The sequence below is a fragment of the Astatotilapia calliptera genome, chromosome 9 (assembly GCF_964374335.1).
Source record: "Astatotilapia calliptera chromosome 9, fAstCal68.1, whole genome shotgun sequence".
Lineage (NCBI taxonomy): Eukaryota > Metazoa > Chordata > Actinopteri > Cichliformes > Cichlidae > Astatotilapia > Astatotilapia calliptera.
In genome coordinates this window covers 8,589,130-8,610,860 of record NC_137430.1, presented here as the reverse complement: position 1 = coordinate 8,610,860, position 21,731 = coordinate 8,589,130, and the positions used below count along the sequence as shown (strand labels likewise).

General features: G+C 42.7%; 1 protein-coding gene across 3 annotated transcripts in view; it reads left to right on the top strand.

Moving 5' to 3' along the window:
* Positions 1-21,731, top strand: part of LOC113028738 (partitioning defective 3 homolog) — a 352,394-nt gene that overhangs the window by 200,824 nt on the left and 129,839 nt on the right. For all 3 annotated transcript variants that reach the window (XM_080305923.1, XM_026179154.2, XM_080305924.1), the window contains exon 16: positions 18,869-19,055. In XM_080305923.1, the coding sequence (XP_080162049.1) occupies positions 18,869-19,055 (187 nt within the window). The remainder of the gene's footprint in view (positions 1-18,868; positions 19,056-21,731) is intronic.

Here is a 21,731-nt window from a genome sequence, read left to right as displayed (position 1 = left end):
CGAGAGCGAAGTGCTCTAATAGAGTGATATGGTACTACAAGGTCATTAAGATAAGATGGGGCCTGATTATTTAAGACCTTGTATGTGAGGAGCAGGATTTTGAATTCAATTCTGAATTTAACAGGAAGCCAATGAAGAGAAACTAATACAGGAGAAATCTGCTCTCTCTTTCTAGTCCCTGTCAGGACTCTTGCTGCAGCATTTTGGATTAACTGAAGGCTTTTCAGCAAGTTTTTTGGACATCCTGATAATAATGAATTACAGTCACACATTGTCCTTGAACGACACCCCATATTGTATGTTGCACCATATTGGATACTTAAAACCTACAGCATACACCATATGGACAAAAGTATTAGGCCACGCCTCTTTGAATTCAGCTGTTTTCTGTTCCATTGCTACAGCTTTATAAAATCAGATATTCCCCAATCACCCTGTAACTGCCACAAATTTGCAGACCTGGTAATGTTAGAGAGCGGGGTCACTGAGTGCTCAAGTTCATAGTGCATAAAAGTTGCCAGTTACAAACCTCCTCTGGCCTTATCATCAGCACAAAAGTGTGCTAGGAGCTTCGAGGTATGTGTTTCCATGGTAGAGCAGCTTCTGTAGGTGTAATGTGCTTTTGTCCATATAATGCATCTTCTTAGATTATTTATTTTATTAATATTAATAATAATAAAAAAATACAATACAAGTGGAAAATATCTGTCCAGCCAAAATCCTTTCATACGCAAGCTGAAAATGTTTGTTTTTTTTCTGAGCATTTCTTCTTGGACAAGTCTCCTGTCTTTACACTTGGGAAATCCCAATTCCCTCTTGATTTTGAAACTTGTTGTTATGTTGAAGACATGTTGATAGATGATGCATTTATCTTCTTCTTTTTTTTCATTTGCCCCGACAGCCCCATGAATATTATTTTAGAGTTGTGAGTGGGCGTCGTAATTGGAAACTGTTCCTGATTGCTCACTCTGTCGCTGAGGAACTGAGTGCAGTGGTTCATGTTTAAACGTCTGTCAGTCTGTGACCACTTTTGTCAAAACACTAACGTCAGAACTGTGAACTATAGTGTTGAGTGCTCATGTAAGCATGTAGAAATGACTGCTCTGTACTGATGACTTAGAAGATCAACTTGTTAACAGTCATCACAGCTGATGGTTCACAGTGCAAAACCGTGTCTAGTTTTCTCCCTTGTACATGCTGATTTCGTGGGGGGTTAACGCCTGAAGTGTAGTGAGGTAGTCAGATCCTGGATGGCAAAAAACAGGATAAGACTGACGTCACACTCTAATCACAATCCATAATAATGGGTGAGCATCTGTAAGAATACAAAAAGCCAGGGTAGAGATTTCATGTCATTTTAATTCTGTAAAAAGAAGTGATGCTTCACTGTCCTCTCTGATTTGTCCGATGGCTTACTGTTATCCACGGCCCTTCATGACCTTGGACATGATTTAATGTCAGCAGTGTCGTTATTTACTTTGGAGGCAAATAGCATAAATATTCCTGACATAATCTTACACACGTAAATTCATCTGCCATGCAGACAACAGCTACCTACTTTAATTTAAATGAAGGCAACGCATAGTGTTGTGAAAACACGTGTGAAGCTGTCACAGTGAAGTGCATTCATCGGTGTTGATGGTAAATGTCTGCGGGTTAGACAGAGAATAGCTGTTTTTGCTCCATCTTCTTCTGCTTGTTATTTCATATGGGGCTCAGACATATTGCCTGGTGCGTGAGATGTGACAGTTGTGGTTAGGGGACAGATATCGAGATTGGCTCAGCAAGGTCAGCAAGCATACAGCCGCCAGGGCTTGACTGACAACTTGATTTTGAGTGCATCTAACCTGCTAAATTTCTGAATCATGAAGGCCAGAAGTGTGGAGTTTGGGATATGGTGCAGCGCACTTAGTGCATTACCTACAAACTAAAAAGAACTACACGCTCGCGCAGAACCTCTGCAGCTGCTTCTACCCACTGATGTGAGCTGTGCATTCCCCTTTGGAGCAAACGGTGATTACAGACAAAACTCTGAGGCATTCCATCTCTTAAAAGACAAACAAAGGAACTCTCTAACCAAATCAAGCACTCTCCTCTGATGCTCCACTGCATTACGCTGCCTGCGCCTCTATAAATGAATCGAGACACAGAGGTAAATGGGATGGAATGGTTTTGCTGCTCAAGAATTAAGATCTGACTGTGATTGCGAGTTATTGCAGATGGCAGCAAGTCAATTCAGTGAAAATGTAAACTCCATATTTCTGCCAAGCCATGATTGTTGTTGTCGTGCTCTCTGTGTACTGTTAAAAAAAAAGAGCAAATAGCTGCAATGCTCCTCAGATGCCTTATCTCACCTTACCTTAAGTATTGATCAGAAACCTGGCTCTCTAGTCTACACCCAATATTCACAGGCTGCCTTTCTTCTGAAACACGAGGAAAAGGCCTTGAGTCTCTGGGGTAATTGGTGCAATTGAATGAAATTATAGGAATCATAATCATGGCAACAGCAGAGACATGCTCACACAGGAGACAGGTGCTATTAAGCTAGTATAGTGCCATTACATTGATCATGTGGACACTTTTGCTGTGATCTTGCCTGTAGTATTTTGGGCTGTCATTCAGGACTGTCTGCTTGGTGTGCAATTCAGCTGATCAATAGTTTCAGGTAGTCCCATTCTTGGATTGTTTCAGTAAGCCATGCAGCTCTGTGATGCTGTCAGCGTTAGCTTCACACGTGCATGAACACATCATGGCCAAAAAGCTGTATCTGCAGTCAGCAGGTGGTGAACATAAAGCACTCTGCTTGACTCCATGCTCAAAGTAGATGAGTTCTTCACTCTACTTTTTGCTTTTTTTTCATGCTATCCTTCCATCCATGCCCGTGTTTTGCCCTCTAAAGGTGAAGGGATAGAGATCTACCAAGTAAAGTAGCCGTCTCATTTACACAAAAAAGTAGGAAAGAAAGAAGGAAAGAGGAAATATGCAAGAAGGAAATATGGAGCCAAGTAAAATCTCCTGCATGTGCATACTGTGACAGCGACAGTCAGGGTTTTGCCACAAAGGTCGTTAGCATCACACCCAGCTTTTGCCTTTCCGTTCTGTCTAATTGAAAAGTGCCACCGGGTGTGGGATCCACACGCTGGGGTGAAAATTAAGGCTCGTGCACAAATGCTTTCTGTGCATGTGGCTTTTTGACCCAAACTGAGTGCATGCCTAGCAGCGAGGGACAGGTAGTGGAGTTAGACTGGAGGTGGGAACCAGGCGAGCAGAGTCCTGCTGTTGTCACACAGGAAAGAAGGTGTTTGCAGGATGTAATGTGTGCGATGCAGGCAAGGGTGTAAAATCCTGCAGGCACATTGACCCAAATTAAAAAAACAAACAAAAAAAGGTACTTGTAGAAGTTTATTTTACCCTTTAGTGATTAAAAATCCTATAAAAAAGTCATCCTTTCTTTATGCTCACCTGTCAGAAGAATAGCGAGCTCTTTTTAAAATCAGTGTGTGTATATAGTGTTACCCTGAAATTTGACCCTTTTCTCTGCTTTGCTGTGCTTATTCTTTTGAAGTGGCGTGAGCGTAAGTTTAGCAGCAATCTTTTTAATGTATTCTGTAAAAAATAAAATAAATAAATAAAAGGCAGCAGTATTTGCAAGATGCACTTTCAAGATGTTTTTCCAAAGAAAGTTTTGCGTGACATATCACCTTTAAGTTATGAAAAAACATGAGCGTGGTAATTGGCGACAATTATGGGGGTGAAGGAAGTTTTACTTTTAGAAACACTTGTGCATATCAGCAGTGTTGTATTTAAAGTATAATTTGTGTGATATTGTGGGAAAGGGAGACTCTAATCATAAAAAGTACCACACAGTAACTCTAATTTGTGTATAAAGTACAAACTAATGTTATAAACCAACCCGTTACAATGAATCAAGTGAAAGTACTTTTTTTTTCTTTAACATACTGTTTCTGGATATTGAGCTACTCTGGCTGCTGTTTGTGTGGAAAAAATATTGATGTGATTTTGATGCTGTTCCCTGAAATGCCATCTGCAGGCTAAATAAAAGCCTTGGATGTGAGTGCTGTTCTTCATTCAACACCATCGATGGCTTGACCTCTAGAAAAGAAAAACCTTTTAGTTGCTTCGTGGTAATACGTCGCAGAGTGGTGGTCAGACGATGTATTGAAGACAGTCTTTGCCGTAGCAATGACTTCCATAAATTGATGTTTTAGTATTAAGCTGTCATCACCTTAGTTTTCCAAGCATACGTGTATAATAGACACACATTTGCCAGTATGTGGTTATAGGGACCTTCAGCCAGGATTCTAAATATATAAGAAATTGACTGGATGTTAAAGGTTCTGTTCTTGTGTCCATGGGAAGCATTGATCATCTCCACGTGTCTCTATAAGTCTCACACTTTAGTAGCTGCTCTTCATATACCAGACGTCTTGATGCCATGTTTCCCTACAAGGAAGAGATTGTCATAAAGCCAATCTACTAAATGCGCTGATCAATAGCATTAATGAAGGAATCCCTTGTGGAACACTGCTGAAAAACGGCACCGATGTCCCTTGGTGTACATAAAGGCTTTCGGCTCGGTATGTACTTAGGGTGATTACCCGCTGCTATCCGTGTATGGGTCTGATAGCTGTGACAGCATGGATCAACTAATGACCTCTCCTCCATCCACATCAATAGGCCAAAGTTTCACAGAAGGAGGAAAAGGAGGAGGGAGAACATAGAGGAAAAGAAAGTGTGAGAGTGCGTGATGGGACAGAGATGGAGGAAATCGAGCAGGAGAGGGAAGATGGAGTGAGGCTATTAGTGTGACCTTTCACCTCACAGCTCAATGTTTCAACAGGTAATGCTTGGTCAGAGGGCAGAAAGAAGAGAAGAGCGATACTCTGATCTATTTGGATGGATGCAGCCAGGTGGCCTCTGGAGCCAGAGAGCTCATCCGTCTTCGTCCGCACGCTCTGTTAGAGGGAGCAAGAACATCTTTGCTTCAGTATTGTGGCATCGGTATCAACTCATAGGAATTTCAGAAACATGTGCAGAGAGATTGGCGTGGCTTTAGCAATGTAAAAGTGAATATGCAAACTGTTTAATTACCTTTCACCTTGGAGGTTATGTTTTTGGTAGCGTGTGCATGCATCTCAACTTTCTGTCTGTAAACAAGATAGCTCGGCAGGGGTGTAGAGTGGGGTCATGTTTAATAATGCTTTAAATTTTGGCTTACGTCCACCAAGGCCTGCAAGGTCAGCTTAATTATTTATTGGTCAAAAATTGACAAAAATCCTTAAAACTATGATTTTTGCAAGTGTGGTGTATATTGTAAACATGCAGAAGGTAGTGTATAAAGACTTAAAAAGTGATAATAATGTTATATAGAGCTGTTTACTGCTAATGTTTGTTTTGACAACATACAGGGAATGATACATCAGGATTTTAAATGTCACATTACTTCGGACCTCTGACATTTTCTTCAAGGTTAAATAAGGTCAAACTTTCATAAAATGTATTTTATCTTTAAAACTTGGTTAAAATTCTGCTGACTTAGTTTGTATTACTAACATTTAGTAAATGATACTGGATACTGACCACATCTGACATCTGACCTCTGACCTAACCTTTACGTTTCTCTGCCTTTCTTTCCGGTTGACCCCAAAATGTGTTATATCTTCATAAAAAGAATGAGAATGAGCTGCCTAGTTCATTAGAAATCTACAGTCATAATAATAGACAATGAACTCAAGTTATTCATATCCAATTATTTCCAAATCAGTGGCTATTATCCATGACCCACTCCTACATAATGTTGCATAATAAAAGTAAACATCTGTCATGCTGCCCTTTTCTGATTTTACATTTAAAATTGAATTTATACAAAATACAACACCGTTCCCTTATAAACTACCAGAATGTGAGCTGCCTTGGCTGAGGCAACACTGAAAAGTCATTTTCTAACATTACAATTAACAGCCAGGGTGATCATGTTGGACTTCAATAGGTGTCAGCGATCCTGTTAATCCTTCACAATGCACTATTATTGCTAGATGGCAAACCACACCAAACAAGCTGATTTATTTTTAGCAGAACAGAAGATGTAATGAGAGGGGTCCCAGGGTGTTGTCTTCTGTGAGCCTGCTTCTGTCAGTGTGACTCACATGAGGCTATCTTTAATCACAGTGTGAGAAAGGTCATGATGACATCATCATATTGCCACAGGTCTCTTTCCTTAACCCCAAAGATGGTAAGCATCTATGTAACAATTACCTAATAGCCCCTTTGTAAAACATTAGCCTGCTGTGAACAATTACTCATTATCAGAGTAAAAATAGTCCCTTCACGACTCAGCATATGTATTTCTCAGATAAGTGAGTTGAAGTCCAGATAACTGCATGAAAAATTCCATAGTTTCTGTCGTTTTTTTTTCTTTTTTACGTCATCACCTCAGGGTGCTTTATAATGTAAGGTAGAGACCATACAATAATGCAGAGAAAACCCCAACAATCAAACAACCGCCTGTGAGCAAGCACTTGGCGACAGTAGGAGGGAAAAACTCCTTTTTATCAGGAAGAAATGTCCAGTAGAACAAAATTTCAGAAGAGGGGCAGCCTTATGCTGCGACTGGTTGGGTGTGATGGGAGTAAAACGACGCTCAACAATTACAAAAGAAGGCCTTAAGAATATTCTTGCTCATTATTTCATCAGCACTTTGCATTAAGAATCACTTCTCCATAACAAACAGAAGTGACTTTCAAAATGCCTCCATCACTAGTTATTCCGAGTTCCAACACACATGACTGTTCACCGTGTCGATCTGGCTGGCTCGTCAGCTACTGTGAGGAGCTGATAAAAGACAATGGTGTTAAAGCAGTGAGTGAGCTGCTCCATCTGAGCCTCGCTGTTCCAAGTTGCTGAAAAGCGTCTGCCTCTATTCCCACTCCGCCCTTTGCTCAGCCAAGTTTTATGAACCACAGTGTGATTTAACTCGTATCAACATATTGTTCCCTGTGAGCCATTTTCTCTTTGTCTTCTCCAGCCAACCTTAGTCTCGTCTGTTTCATTGTCCCGGTTAGTCATGTTCAGAGTCAAGTATCATGAGTAGGCGGGCTGTGATTTCCCTCTATGCTGATTATGCTGACAGCTGCAGAAAAGCATTCGCTGCAGTTTCTAATTATATTTTCACCTTTGAAAGCATCGGCACGGCCCCGGTTTTTCCTGCGCACTCTTCATACAGTGCTGTAGTGCATGTGCACATAGGCACGGAAGTGGTAACTGTAACGACTTTTCTTCTGCAGTGGTGGTCACTTGTGTCAAGGGGTCCTGACTGGAAATATTTCATGAAGCTGGGAGAAAAGCCTGCAGACTTTCTAATTAAAGCAGTGTCCTCTAGCAAAGTGGACCGTGACACAAGTGTATGTAAGGTGATTATAGATGGTGTGTCGTCTTAAAGAGAGCATATTGTAAGTTTGAGCAAATGTTCTGTCCGTGTGTGGTGTAAGTGAACATGCACTAAAAGTTTTAAAGTTTTATTTTGGGTGGGTTTTTTTTGTTTTTTTTTAGAAAGACATAGTTAATACTCTGTGTCTGTTCAGGGTTGCTGCTGCAGTCAAAGTCTCTGTTGCTGATGCAACCGAGAAGCAATTCCATCTACTTACTAAGGGAATGTAAATGCAGGTATAAGAAAAGCCCCCGTGGAAACACAACCGCAGGGCATCTTTTACTGACACTGTCGCACTTTTGCTAAACTGACTGTAAAGCATGACATTTGAAATTTTGAAGGGAAAATGACTAAGTAGTGCTGTCATGACAGAAAAGGCTCAGAAAATAAGGTCAGATATATCCTTAGAATTCTACACGTATATTACTTATACAGATTTACAGAAGCAAAACCATATCTATTTATTCTCACTTTAATAGACTGTGCAGATTTTACTTACCTTCATTTCCCTTGATCCTAGACATTATTGAAAGAAACTATCATAATAACTTGAGAAATTACTTCAACCACTTTTATTAATAATCAAAATTCAACTATAAAATAACTGAATTTTCTTGGTCTGTCTACTGTGAGAATGATACATTTAGCTTAGCCTAATTGACTTCCTGGACTTATCACTGCCATTACTCCAATACTCCTGATTTACAGTACAGGGGGAATTCAATCACCTGCGGTTCTCTGTCAAGCTGTCTGAGTGAGAAATGGCCTTCATTTCACCTGTACAGTGTTGGTAGCCATCTTAACTGCTTTAGATTAGCAATCTAAAGACAAAAGGACTAGGCTCTCAGTAGAACCGGTTAACAGATGCAAAAGTATGGTCATGTGAAAAAGAAGGTTTCACATGACTTTGCAGTCACGGGTGTAGTTAGTAAAAAACTAAGTACCTCTATAAAAGCAGCCTTTGTAAGGAGCATTCAGTTTGCTGGTATGGTGCACTCAGATGTGTGTTAACACAATGCCACAATCTTCCCAGGAGTGTACATCCATGTAAATCCCCCCCAAGGTTTGACTGTGACTCTGCAGGTCTCAGTTAGAATGTTAAATATTAAAGTTTAAGTTGGTAGATTAGAAAATGACTGAACAAGTATGGCTTGTTTGGAAGTGTTCCCCCTTATCTTTTAAGAACAGCAGCACGGCTGTTCAATTGCATCTGAATGAATCAAATAGTGGAGTTGTTTGTTATGTAGTGTTACAACACAGCACAGCGCAAACACTTCATACCACCTCTGAAGGACAGTGATGGAGGGGGTCATGATTTGGGATTGTCTTGGAGCTACAGGACCTGGCCGTCTTGCTGTCTTCAAGTTGACCGTGAGGTCCTCTGAGACAAATGTTGGGCCAGCTGTTGGCTAAAGTTTGGCTGAAAATAGTTCATGCAACATGTAGCCCAGCTAGAAAAAAAGAGCAGTGGAAAGTAGTTTTTTTTCATGTATAATGTAAAGAATTTAGTCATTTCTTTTTTTCTTTTATGTTTAAAGGAAGATGTGGACCAATAAGATTATCTGTTGTCATTTAACTTGGCCAATCAGCAATGAGCTCCCAGTGACCCTTGCTGTTGACCTTGATCACATGATTTCCTGTGTTGCCATTTCGTTCCTGTTCATATAATGCCATGTGCCAGAGAAACTAATGTTCCCGAAGTCGAATCGCTAGGAGTTAAAAGCAAGTCTGCTGCAGTTGTTTTTGGTTGTTCAGAGTTTCACCCTGTCAACGGTCAGGTTTTTTTTTGTTATCTGGTAAAAGGATGACTCGACAGACGGACCCAGTCTGAAGCAAGCCCCATCGAGGAGCAGCGATTCCACAGTTCCAGTTAACTGGATGGCGAGCCAACCCGAAATTGAAAAGGATTTGCCAAGGTTTTATTGAAGCCAAAGTTTCGTTCCCATTGAAGCTTCAGATACCTGCAGGACTACAAACTTTCTTCCTTCATCGGAGTGTGGTAGGACAAACATTAAACAAACTGAACGGGCCCCAACGATCCATCAGTTATCAGACATTATCCACTCATATAATTGACTCAGAGAAAGCTGTATGCGCGCACTTTTATTTAGTTTGTTATTTTGGGGGAAATATTTTGTATTTTATTTTATTGTTTTTTCATTACATTGTTGCAGCTGCTGTGTGTCAAATATAACAAATTTGTGAACAGTATATTGTGGTGTGGTCTCTTCTTATTGGTGTTTATACCTTGGGCTCCTGCCGATCCTAGATCTTCTGATACTGGCTAGTGGGAGTTCGGTCATTCTTAATAATAATTCACAAGTTGGGTTACATAAGTGGCGAGCCAGCCAGGAGCCTAAGAATTTTTAAACATCAGTAATGAGAAATTGTGTCTGACATGGATTTTGTCCAGCGCTCAGGTGTAAAAATTCCCAATGCAGTTATTGTGAGTGGGATCACGAAATCAGAGAAAGATGAAGAAGTTTTAGAGTTTTTGAAAAAGTATGGTGGTGTTAAAACCCTTTTGCCAGTGGATGATGCTACCTCAGAGTTTCATCAAAACCTGATTGTTGAGTACTCAAGTGGCTCAGCTGTAGAAGCTTTAGAGCCTCTTATGCCATACAAGTATGTTGCAGAGGGTGAACCAAATGTCTCTTACTGTGTGAGGGCCTTGGCAAGCGTTTACACTGCTAAGGTGGGTGAAGGTGTCACGAAGTCATACTTGGCTGAATTAAAGGGCTTGGCTAAGCTCAGTGGCAAAACCTATGAGGAAGTATTGAAAGAGATGATATCACAAATCTGTGAGACAACTGAGAATACAGATGAGGCACCTTCTGTCTTACATGATAGCATTGTTGATGAGACACCAATACCACAGCCCCAGTTGCTTTCAGGTCCCTCAAGGGTAAGCAGTGACCAAGGTGTCTCAACTCCAGTTCCACCCTTGCGTGTACAGAAGCCTTCAATAGTGATTAGTGATGTAAATCCCCCTGAAGTTCAGAAGGTCGTTGTTGAGCATATTTTAAGGAAGGATGACATTGGATCACAGATCCATTCTTCAATGCGCATCCGTTCCTTCTCAGGGAAAACTCCCAGGCCTAACAATGAGACAGACTATGAGACTTGGCGCTCACACATTGAGCTGCTTTTAAGTGACCCCAGTATGACCCATCTGCAGGTGTCCAGGAAGATTTTAGAGAATTTGCTTCCACCTGCAGTTGATGTGGTGAAGTGCTTGAGTCCCAGCGCACCCCCAGTAGCCTATCTGCAGTTGCTCGATTCAGCCTTCGGCGCTGTAGAGGATGGTGAGGAGCTTTTTGCTCAGTTCATGAATACCCTTCAGGACCCAGGCGAGAAACCATCAGCTTTCCTCCATCGTTTACAGCTAGCACTAAATTTAGCAGTAAAAAGGGGGGGTATTCCACCTGATGATGTAGACAAACATCTCCTCAAGCAGTTTTGTAGGGGGTGTTGGGATAGTGGATTGCTCTCCAGTCTGCAACTTGAACACAAGAAAAACTGTCCACCGTCATTTTCAGAGCTCTTGCTAATGTTGCGTACCGAAGAAGATAGACAAGCTGCAAAGGTTGATAGGATGAAAAAGCACATTGGTTCATCAAAACGAGTATCTGTCCATGCTCAGAGTTCCTGTGTTTGTGCAGGCGTAAGAGAAAGCCCACAGTGTGGTCCGAAAGCTATTGAGGAACTTCAAAAGCAGATAGCTAGCTTGCAGAGTCAGCTAGCCTCATTTGCATCACAGGAAAAGCTAAGTGAGCGTGCCAACAAGAAACCGGTTAAAAAGACAACCTGTAAATCGAAAATGGACAACACACATCAAGAAGTGCATCGATTAGCCGGAGTAAAACAGACAGGCAGGCCCAGGCCTTGGTATTGTTTTCACTGTGGGGAAGATGGGCATATTGCCACTTCTTGTACAAACCCTGCAAATTCTGCACTAGTTATTTAAAAGAAGAAGCAGTTGGAGAGGAGGCAGCACGCGTGGGAAAGTCAAAGTTGTCCCAGCGACTCCAGTTCACCTTTAAACTAGATCCAGTCTCTGTTGTGGGACAGACAGAGGCTGAAGAACATGCGCAGCGTCCCACAGACGTAAAGATTGTCAGCAAAGCAGGCAAGTGTGTGGATCTAGAGCACTCCAGTAGTGAAAAGCAATCCTTCAGGCTTCCAAAGGGTCTGATTGGTACCAGGAGCACTGCTGAAGTGATAATTGAAGATAAAACATTTAGTTGTCTGCTAGATACCGGCTCGCAAGTGACTACTATCCCCCAATCCTTTTATGAACAACACATGTCAGTGCAGGACATCAAGCCTCTCTATGACCTCTTGGAGGTTGAAGGGGCGAATGGACAGGCTGTACCTTATTTGGGCTACATTGAAACTACTGTCACTTTTCCAAAAGAATTTCTTGGTATGTCTATTGAGGTGCCCACATTAGCTCTCATAGTTCCTGACGTTCGAGCTACCTCAGGGTCCTACTTACTCATAGGGACAAATACACTTGATGTGTTGTATGACATTTATTGCAAAGCTAATCCAGGAGATCCCAAGACATTTCCTCACGGCTACAAAGCGGTCATTAAGGTGCTTGAACTCAGACACAATCAGTCTAACGTCAGTCACCATGGTGTTGTAAAACTGAAGGGCAGAATCTCTCAGGTTGTCCCAGCAGGGGCCACAGTGGTTTTGGAGGGTGTCTCTACTGCCAGCGGTCTTCGGCATGAACAATCAGTTGTTGTTGAGCAGCCTTCCAGTTCCTCTCTACCTGGTGGTCTGCTAGTGAACACTTGTCTGGTTGACCTGTCCAAACAACGACCCTTTAGGCTTCCAGTTGTGATTACCAACCAATCTGAACATGACATTGTCATTCCTGCTAAATGTCAAATTGCTGACATTAGCGCTTACCAATGTATTTTGTCAAAGGAGCAGAGTATGGTTAACTTGCAAAAGGCAGATCTCACTCAAGAGGCCAATTGTAACTTCAACTTTGGAGAGTCCCCAATCCCTCCCGAGTGGAAGGGTCGTATCACACGACTCCTTAACAACATGCCAGATGTATTTGCGCAACATGACTTGGACTTTGGAAGAACCGACAAGGTGACTCACCACATCAAGCTCTCAGACGAGGCTCCTTTCAAACACCGTGCTCGTCCGCTACACCCTCAAGACATTGAGGCTGTCCGTAGGCACATTCAAGAGCTTCTTGATACAGGTGTAATCAGAGAGTCCGAGTCTCCCTTCTCTTCGCCCATTGTGGTAGTCCGTAAAAAGAATGGCCAGGTCCGGTTGTGCATAGACTACAGAAAACTCAACCTTCAGACAATAAAGGATGCTTACACGCTTCCTAAGCTTGAAGACACCTTCGCGGCTCTCTCTGGTTCCCAGTGGTTTTCTGTGCTTGACCTAAAGTCTGGATATTATCAAATCGAGGTAGATGAAGTGGATAAACCCAAGACGGCCTTTGTCTGCCCTTTGGGCTTCTGGGAATTTAACCGCATGCCGCAAGGCCTGACAAATGCGCCAAGCACATTCCAAAGATTAATGGAGAAGTGCATGGGGGATATGCATTTGAAAGAGGTGCTAGTTTTCCTCGACGACTTGATAGTGTTCTCAAAGACCCTGGAAGAACATGAAACAAGGTTGTTGGAGGTGCTCACTCGGTTGAGAGAGTTTGGATTAAAGTTATCACCTGAAAAGTGTGTGTTTTTCCAGACCTCAGTGCGGTACCTGGGACACATAGTGTCCAGAAATGGAGTTGAGACAGATCCAGAGAAAATCTCTGCCCTTCGTACTTGGCCAGTTCCTCAGACCCTCAGGGAATTGCGATCTTTTCTTGGGTTCGCTGGCTATTATCGAAGGTTCGTAAAAGACTATTCCAGCATTGTGAAGCCCCTCAATGATCTGACTCAGGGCTATCCTCAATCAACCAAAAGGGGTAGATCAAGAGACAGCCAAGAGCATTATCACCATCCCAAAGAGCCGTTTGGGAACCGTTGGACATCAGCTTGCCAGCAGGCATTTGAGTCAGTTATTGAAAAGCTGACAACTGCCCCTGTCCTAGGGTTCGCTGACCCTCAAAAGCCTTATGTGCTCCACACTGATGCTAGCACTACAGGCCTTGGTGCTGTCTTGTACCAGGAGCAGGAAGGGCAGTTACGTGTCATAGCCTATGCAAGCAGAGGGCTGTCGCATAGCGAGTCTCGATACCCAGCGCACAAATTAGAGTTTTTGGCGCTTAAGTGGTCAGTAACAGAAAAGTTTAGTGACTACCTATATGGGAATCACTTTACTGTTGTCACTGATAGCAATCCCTTGACGTACATATTGACGACTGCAAAACTTGATGCAACGAGCTACAGATGGCTCGCAGCTTTGTCTACGTTCACATTCAAGCTGCTGTATCGTCCTGGGAAGCAAAACTGGGATGCGGATGGGTTATCCCGTAGACCCCACGGAGCTCTTGTGGATGATCTGAAATCCCAGAAAGAGAGGGAGCGCATTTTCCAGTTCACTCAGGGTCATCTCGCTGATCTTGAAAATCTCGAGGAAGCCAACCAAGCGGTTGTGAAAGCCATTTGTGAAAGACAGTCAGTGTATAGCGCCAGCTCTGTTAATCCGAGTTTGGATGGCTGTGTTACTCTTGTTGAAACTCTTGCTATGTCCTCTGATGCTGTGCCTGACTGCTATGGACAAGAAGATGAGTTTGGAGGATTGCCTCTTATTCCTCAACTGACTGAGGCTGAGTTGATGGATAAACAGAGAGCTGACCAATGTCTAAGGCATGTCATATCCCAACTTGAGCATGGGGTAAGCCCACCGCCTACTTTAAGGGGTGAACTTCCAGATCTTCCACTCCTACTTCGAGAGGTTGGTCGGTTTCAGCTTATAAATGGCATCTTATACCGGAGACGCCAGCTCGGGTCTCGGGTATCTCACCAGCTAGTACTGCCCCCAGAGCTCAGAGAGACTGTTTTGAGCAGTCTGCATGACCATATAGGTCATATGGGCATTGAGCGCACATTAGATCTCGTTAGGGCCAGATTCTATTGGCCCAGAATGGCCTTGGATGTAGAGAGGAAAATAAAGACCTGTGGTAGATGTGTGCGCAGAAAGGCGTTGCCTGACAGAGCTGCACCGTTAGTCAACATCAGTACCACAAGGCCACTGGAACTGGTTTGTATGGACTTCCTCTCTCTCGAACCAGACAAAAGTGGAGCTAAAGACATCCTTGTGATCACTGATCACTTTACTAAGTATGCAATTGCTATACCAACATGCAATCAAAAGGCTCGCACAGTAGCTAAGTGCCTATGGGACAATTTTATTGTGCATTACGGGTTCCCAGAAAAGTTGCACAGTGATCAGGGACCTGATTTTGAGTCTCGCACAATAAAAGAGCTCTGTCAGATGGCTGGCATACAGAAGGTTAGAACTACTCCCTACCATCCCAGAGGAAATCCAGTGGAGCGGTTCAATCGCACATTGCTGGACATGCTAGGCACTCTTCAAAACAAAGACAAGTCTCACTGGCGTGATTTTGTGAAGCCCCTTGTTCATGCTTATAATTGCACCAGGAATGAGGTGACTGGATTTGCACCGTACGAGCTTATGTTCGGTCGCCAGCCTCGCCTGCCGGTGGATTTGGCTTTTGGGCTGCCGGTGAAAGAGGAGCAACAGATTTCACACTCACAGTACGTGCAAAATCTGAAATCCCACTTACAAGAGAGTTACAAGGTAGCTACTGGAAATGCTGCCAAGATAGCAGAAAAGAATAAATCCAGATTTGACAGGCGTGTGACTATTTCAGATCTGGAGGTAGGGGACAGAGTATTAGTCAGAAATGTCCGCATTCGTGGAAAAAACAAGATTGCAGACAAGTGGGAGGCAGCCATCTACATAGTCGTAAGCAGAGCAGGATCCCTTCCAGTGTATACTGTGAGACCTGAGAAGAAAGATGGTCCACTGCGGACATTGCATAGGGACCTATTACTCCCTTGTGGCTATCTCCCCAACGAGAGTAGTGACAAGCCTGTAGGGCAGACACAAAGACGCAGGCCAGCAACACGTCTCAGTCCAGTTGCAGACTCCGATCAATTCTCAGAGGCTGAGGATGAGATTTTCCCCAATTACTGGTTCAGAGACGCCCCCAGTTCTGAGATACCTACGGTCACCATTCATCAAGAAACGCACCCTTATTTATCAGTGTCTTCTGGGGAAGATGCACAACTTCCAGAATTTTGTCCCTCAGTTAAAGGTTCTACTGCTCGATATCCAAGCTGCAATCCACAGACTGACCAGTTATGTAACTTACCTGTTGACAGTCCGGATTCAGCAACTCTTCCAGTGTCTGAGAGTCACTGTCATGACACAGAAATCGTGAGCGATGACCAAAATCCACCAGCAGAGATGGAGACCGAAAGGATTGCACCTGGAAGTGATTGTCATGACTTGAATCCCGGGTTATCTTCTCTTGCTCCAAACCTGTCTACGGATGTTGAGGCGGCAGGTCGAACTGAAATGGGATTGTCAAATGAGTCACCAACAGATGAATCTCCTGAAGAGCTCTCAGTAGACCAGACACTGATTGGAAGCCAAGACCAACCTGGTTCTGCTAGACGATCAAATAGGGAGCGAGAACCGCCTAAACGCCTTCAGTATGTGAAACTTGGGCATCCACTTATAGCGGTGGTGCAATCTCTGTTCCAGGGTTTAACCACGGCTTTTACAGACATTTTGGATGAGGGTTATCACCCATTAGATTGCCCTGTCCAGACCCATCAGACAGTAATTACCCAACCATTGCCATGCAACGGGGCGTGCATGAGTTCAGTGGGGGAGGTTGTAGCCCAGCTAGAAAAAAAGAGCAGTGGAAAGTAGTTTTTTTTCATGTATAATGTAAAGAATTTAGTCATTTCTTTTTTTCTTTTATGTTTAAAGGAAGATGTGGACCAATAAGATTATCTGTTGTCATTTAACTTGGCCAATCAGCAATGAGCTCCCAGTGACCCTTGCTGTTGACCTTGATCACATGATTTCCTGTGTTGCCATTTCGTTCCTGTTCATATAATGCCATGTGCCAGAGAAACTAATGTTCCCGAAGTCGAATCGCTAGGAGTTAAAAGCAAGTCTGCTGCAGTTGTTTTTGGTTGTTCAGAGTTTCACCCTGTCAACGGTCAGGTTTTTTTTTGTTATCTGGTAAAAGGATGACTCGACAGACGGACCCAGTCTGAAGCAAGCCCCATCGAGGAGCAGCGATTCCACAGTTCCAGTTAACTGGATGGCGAGCCAACCCGAAATTGAAAAGGATTTGCCAAGGTTTTATTGAAGCCAAAGTTTCGTTCCCATTGAAGCTTCAGATACCTGCAGGACTACAAACTTTCTTCCTTCATCGGAGTGTGGTAGGACAAACATTAAACAAACTGAACGGGCCCCAACGATCCATCAGTTATCAGACATTATCCACTCATATAATTGACTCAGAGAAAGCTGTATGCGCGCACTTTTATTTAGTTTGTTATTTTGGGGGAAATATTTTGTATTTTATTTTATTGTTTTTTCATTACATTGTTGCAGCTGCTGTGTGTCAAATATAACAAATTTGTGAACAGTATATTGTGGTGTGGTCTCTTCTTATTGGTGTTTATACCTTGGGCTCCTGCCGATCCTAGATCTTCTGATACTGGCTAGTGGGAGTTCGGTCATTCTTAATAATAATTCACAAGTTGGGTTACAAACAGAACAAACACAGCAGCAAATCTACATCAGAATAGCTAAAGACGAATCAAAGTTGCAACAGGCCAGAGTCCTGACCTGAAACTGACTGAGATGCTGTGGCCAGACCTTAAAAGAGCCCATTTAAGACTTCCCACAAACCCCAATGAAATGAAACAACACTTTTTTAAAGAGCACTCCATGATTCCTCTGCAACGACACAAGACACTGAAAGCTGTACAGAAAACAATTACTCCAAGTTAAAGCTGTTAAAGCTGCAGTTACCAAACCTGACAGTTTCTTTTAATGACCACTTGAGCCTTGCTACACAAGCAAGTCAATCCCCATAGACTTTCAAAGTAAAATGTCAGCCTTCACAGCAATATGGTGGTACTACAAAAACTCTTTGGCCTCCATAGATAATTTCCCAGTTATAAGAACTGTACGGCGGAAAAGTTTTTTGGTGTTGTTTTGTGCTTCACTGGTTTGGATTGGACAAATCTCCTCTGTCACACGTCAACATGGCAAATCACCTAAAAAACGCACCTTTCCACATTGACTTTCATTGGCGCTGTGAGTGCTGGATAAGCGCGCCTTTATTTCTGTCCTCTCCCACGCAGCTCTGTTTTGTTTCTTTGTTTTTTTTTCTTCCCTTTTTTTTAATCTCCAAGTACCGAAACTAAACTATACCGCTCGCTGCTGCATTGATTGGTGCTGAGATTTACTTCCACAATGTGCATTTATCATTCGTCGGGCCCCAGTGAAATTAAATGACTCTCAGATTCACGTTGGGATCCTGCCAGAGTAAATATTGTTGTCTGCTGCTAGTGATTACACACAATTGTTCCTAAGCTATTAAATTTGCAAAATACCTCTGTGATAATGGAAACAAAAGCAACGACCACAGGAAGTCCAGAATCTCTGAAAGACTTTGTCTAATGGCAAGCAGGTGTGTGGCTGAATTCACGTCTCATCACTTGTCTCGCGTTCGGATCGGCCACGAAGAAGTCGTGCGCAGATCGGCTTTCAGAATGAAGCTTCCGCCTCTTCATTGTAATGCCACTTCTCATGCTGTTGAACAACCCTTCTGTTGCCCTTGGCGCTGAGTGCCAGCACATTCCCCATTGACTTTGACTCCTGAGGAGCAGCAAAAGAGCGATTCAAAGAAGTCCTCAGCGGGGAGGGTCAGGCGGGACAGAATACAGATCAGGGAGAGGCCTTTTTCTGCTTGTATTTGTCCTTGGAGGAGAGTGAAGGAGAATAGCTAAAACTACCCGGGTCCAGAACTTTTGCCTGTGACATTAAGAGACTGGATAGACATTAGAGCACTTTGTGTTTGTCTTATGAGTCCTCATGGCCACTTAGACTTTCCATGAGTGAACTGTGCTATCATTTAGAAGATGTTTGTTATTTCCTTTCAGTACTGCTACTCCAGATAAGAGCAGAAATCCACTAGTTTTGCAAAATAACGTCCTCAGCATTATCTGTTTGCAGTGTCATGCTGTTAATTAGGAACGCAAGATAAAATTATATTTACACAAATATGTCTGCACATGGGGTGTGTGCGTTTAAAAAAAAAAAGTTTAATAAATGGGTCTTGACACAGTTTTGTATTTTATAATTGAAATGAAGCTCAAATATACGCGGTCACACTCCATTTGCTAATCAGTCTCTCCTTGTCCTGGTTTTTCTCAGGTCGCTCCCAGCTCTCTCCGACTGTGAACATGCCACAGGACGACATAGTAATGATCGAAGACGACAGGCCACCCCTGCTCCCTTCCCACCTGTCTGACCAGTCGTCGTCCAGTTCCCATGATGACATGGGTTTTGTGGGAGAAAACCCAGTTCCCTGGATTCATGAGCTGCCGGGACAGAATGAATGGTAAGCTGCAGGTTGTTCTCACTTTGTGGGAGAGTCGGCTGAATTATTTATGGCTTGATGGACTTCAGACGGCCCCCTTTGTGGGAGAGAGTAGGACAGAGTTTATATGATGTGTAGGCTGGCTAGTTTGTTAGCACAGCCAAAGTCTCCACCGCTGAGGTGGGAGATTATGTTTACCCAGAACTGGTCCAGGAAAGAAGAGCATCACAGTTTTTGGATTGAAGATTTTGCAGAATGTCATACCAGTTAATTATGATTATTTATTTATTTTTTGACCGAATGTGCATGCATTTTCAGCAACTATTTCCCACATTTATTAGATATTGTAATGGTTTTTCCTTGGTAGAAATTGGTAAACGGGACAGTCTTACTGCCGTAACGAACCAGGAAATAAAGTTTTCATATCGTACACCAAGTTCACTGTAGGACAGTAATGACATTCTGCTTTAGGGCTCTGGTTGGAATCCTAAAATATGAGTCTGGGTATAGGTGTGTGTGTGTGTGTGTGTGTGTCTGTGTGTGTGTGTCTGTGTGTGTGTCTGTGTGAGAGAGAGACTGTAATGGAATCAGCAGCAGTAGTCACACAGCAACACTCTTGGGGACCCATATTCTTCTTCCAGCACTCCAACCCTCACCACCTGTGGGATTTTGGCACCCCACTCAGTCTGCAGCCCGACTGGTGCCACCCTCCTGACATATTTCGGCATGTAAATGAGACTTGGATTCTTCAACATTTTCAGAACAACAAGCTCTTAAAGAGTTTAGCTAGATAAGAAGAGGAACCAGTAGACACAAAGGAAAGAAAAGGGGTGAGGGTGTAGAAAAAGGAAAGGCATTTCAACCCTTATATCTGCTTTAAAATAGCCAGTAGTTACTCTAAAATTTCCTGACATTTCCTGAATTGATTGCATTGTTCAGTTACCGGAAATGTATTTCCAAGACATCCAATCATCTTGTAATTCTTGTCGGAATGACAGAGACAAAAGAAATCAGCACCTGCATTTCCACTCACCACTCATTGTTTCTAATTCTTGCATTCTTTCTTTGTTGTTGCTGGTGGGTTTGTTTTTTTTTTTGTGATGATTGGCTGTTTGAGGCCACATGGATGGATGCAGCAAGTGGCTTGAAGATGATGTTTTTGGCTGCCACAGATAGAGATGCTCTGTCTGTTTCTCTCCTTTTTATTATTATTATTTTTATATCGTTTTCCCTGGAGACTCTCTACCCTCTCACTCTTCTTTTTCTCTCTCTCTGTCTCATTCATTATAAATGACTGGATTTGCTCAGCATGCCTGTTGTGCACGTGATGTCAGAGGTTTGTCATAGTGGATTAGGTCCACAGCGCATGGCTGAAATGCACTCAGGTTTCCTCACACGCTCCCCGTCTATAAACTCACACAAATGCACAACCGCACGCACATATGCACACGCACATGCATGATGTAAGCCCATAAGGCAGGAGTGCGCTATATAGCACTGCCTAGGGTTATTCTGAATAATTCATGTCTCTCTCTCACACACACACAAACACACATCATGCACACATTTTTTTAATGCAAATGCTTACAGCTGCTTAAACGCATCAAGTGTGTATCATCATTCTGACTGACTTACACCCTTTCTCATTTCCCTTTTCAAGTGCCCCCAATATCCCACCAAACACACACGCACACACTTATACACAGAGTTAACAGGCGTATTGAGCCAGCAGGGGATGTGGGTCAGCCAGACTCCAATGTACCGGAACTGTTACTTTTTAATTAAGCTCTGCACCAGTGCTGCCAGGGGTCTATATGCACTGAATATGTATTGTACAGAACTGTGAAAGTCTCACCTTTGGCTTCCAGTATTATTCAGCCTTCCATCGTCTTGGGAGATGCCTTGCCAAGGCCATACACCTACAGTGAATGCACAAAGTGCAAAAAAGGCTGGTTGGCTGATAAAATCATTGTAATTCATGACCTTTCTGTTATTGGTCTTCACTTTTTTCACTTACTGGAATTGAACAAATTCACATTTGGTGTTTTCTGCTATTTAATTCCCTTTATTCATTTGTTGTTGTTGTTTTTAATCACTTTCACTCTATGTGACTCTGTTCACACACACTAATACATACCAGCTGCTTTGTGACATTCATTCAAGCTTAGTTTGTCTATCAGTCGTTTCTGTTGCTGATTTCAGCCTCTAGGATTTTATAAAAGTACATTCTCAGCTTTCAGTTCAATTCCATTCAGCTCAGTTCAATTCAGTTGTATACATGTTGTCTACATAGCACCCCGACAATCAGACGGCCCCCTTATAAACAAGCATTTGGCGACCATGGGAAGGCAGAACTCCGGCGTAACCAGAGGCAGGGCTGTGGCCATGTGGTCATTAAGGAAGATACCCCATCTCATATATATTGTGATGAAATATTAGAACAACCTGTTATTTATTTTATTCTTAAAATCACTTGGTACTATTTCCCCATGGTGCATGTTTTGAGTATGTGTGCTTGTCTTTGTTCATATTTTACCGAGTGAAAACGTAAGCCTGTGTTTCCCTCCCTTCATACTTAGTGCTCCCTCAGCGTTTCATCACTTTTACAGGCCTGAAATGAACATAAAATGAGTTGTAAATATTACAACTCTGCGTTTGTAGATCTTAAAATGGTAATGCACAAAGAGCCAAGCTTTT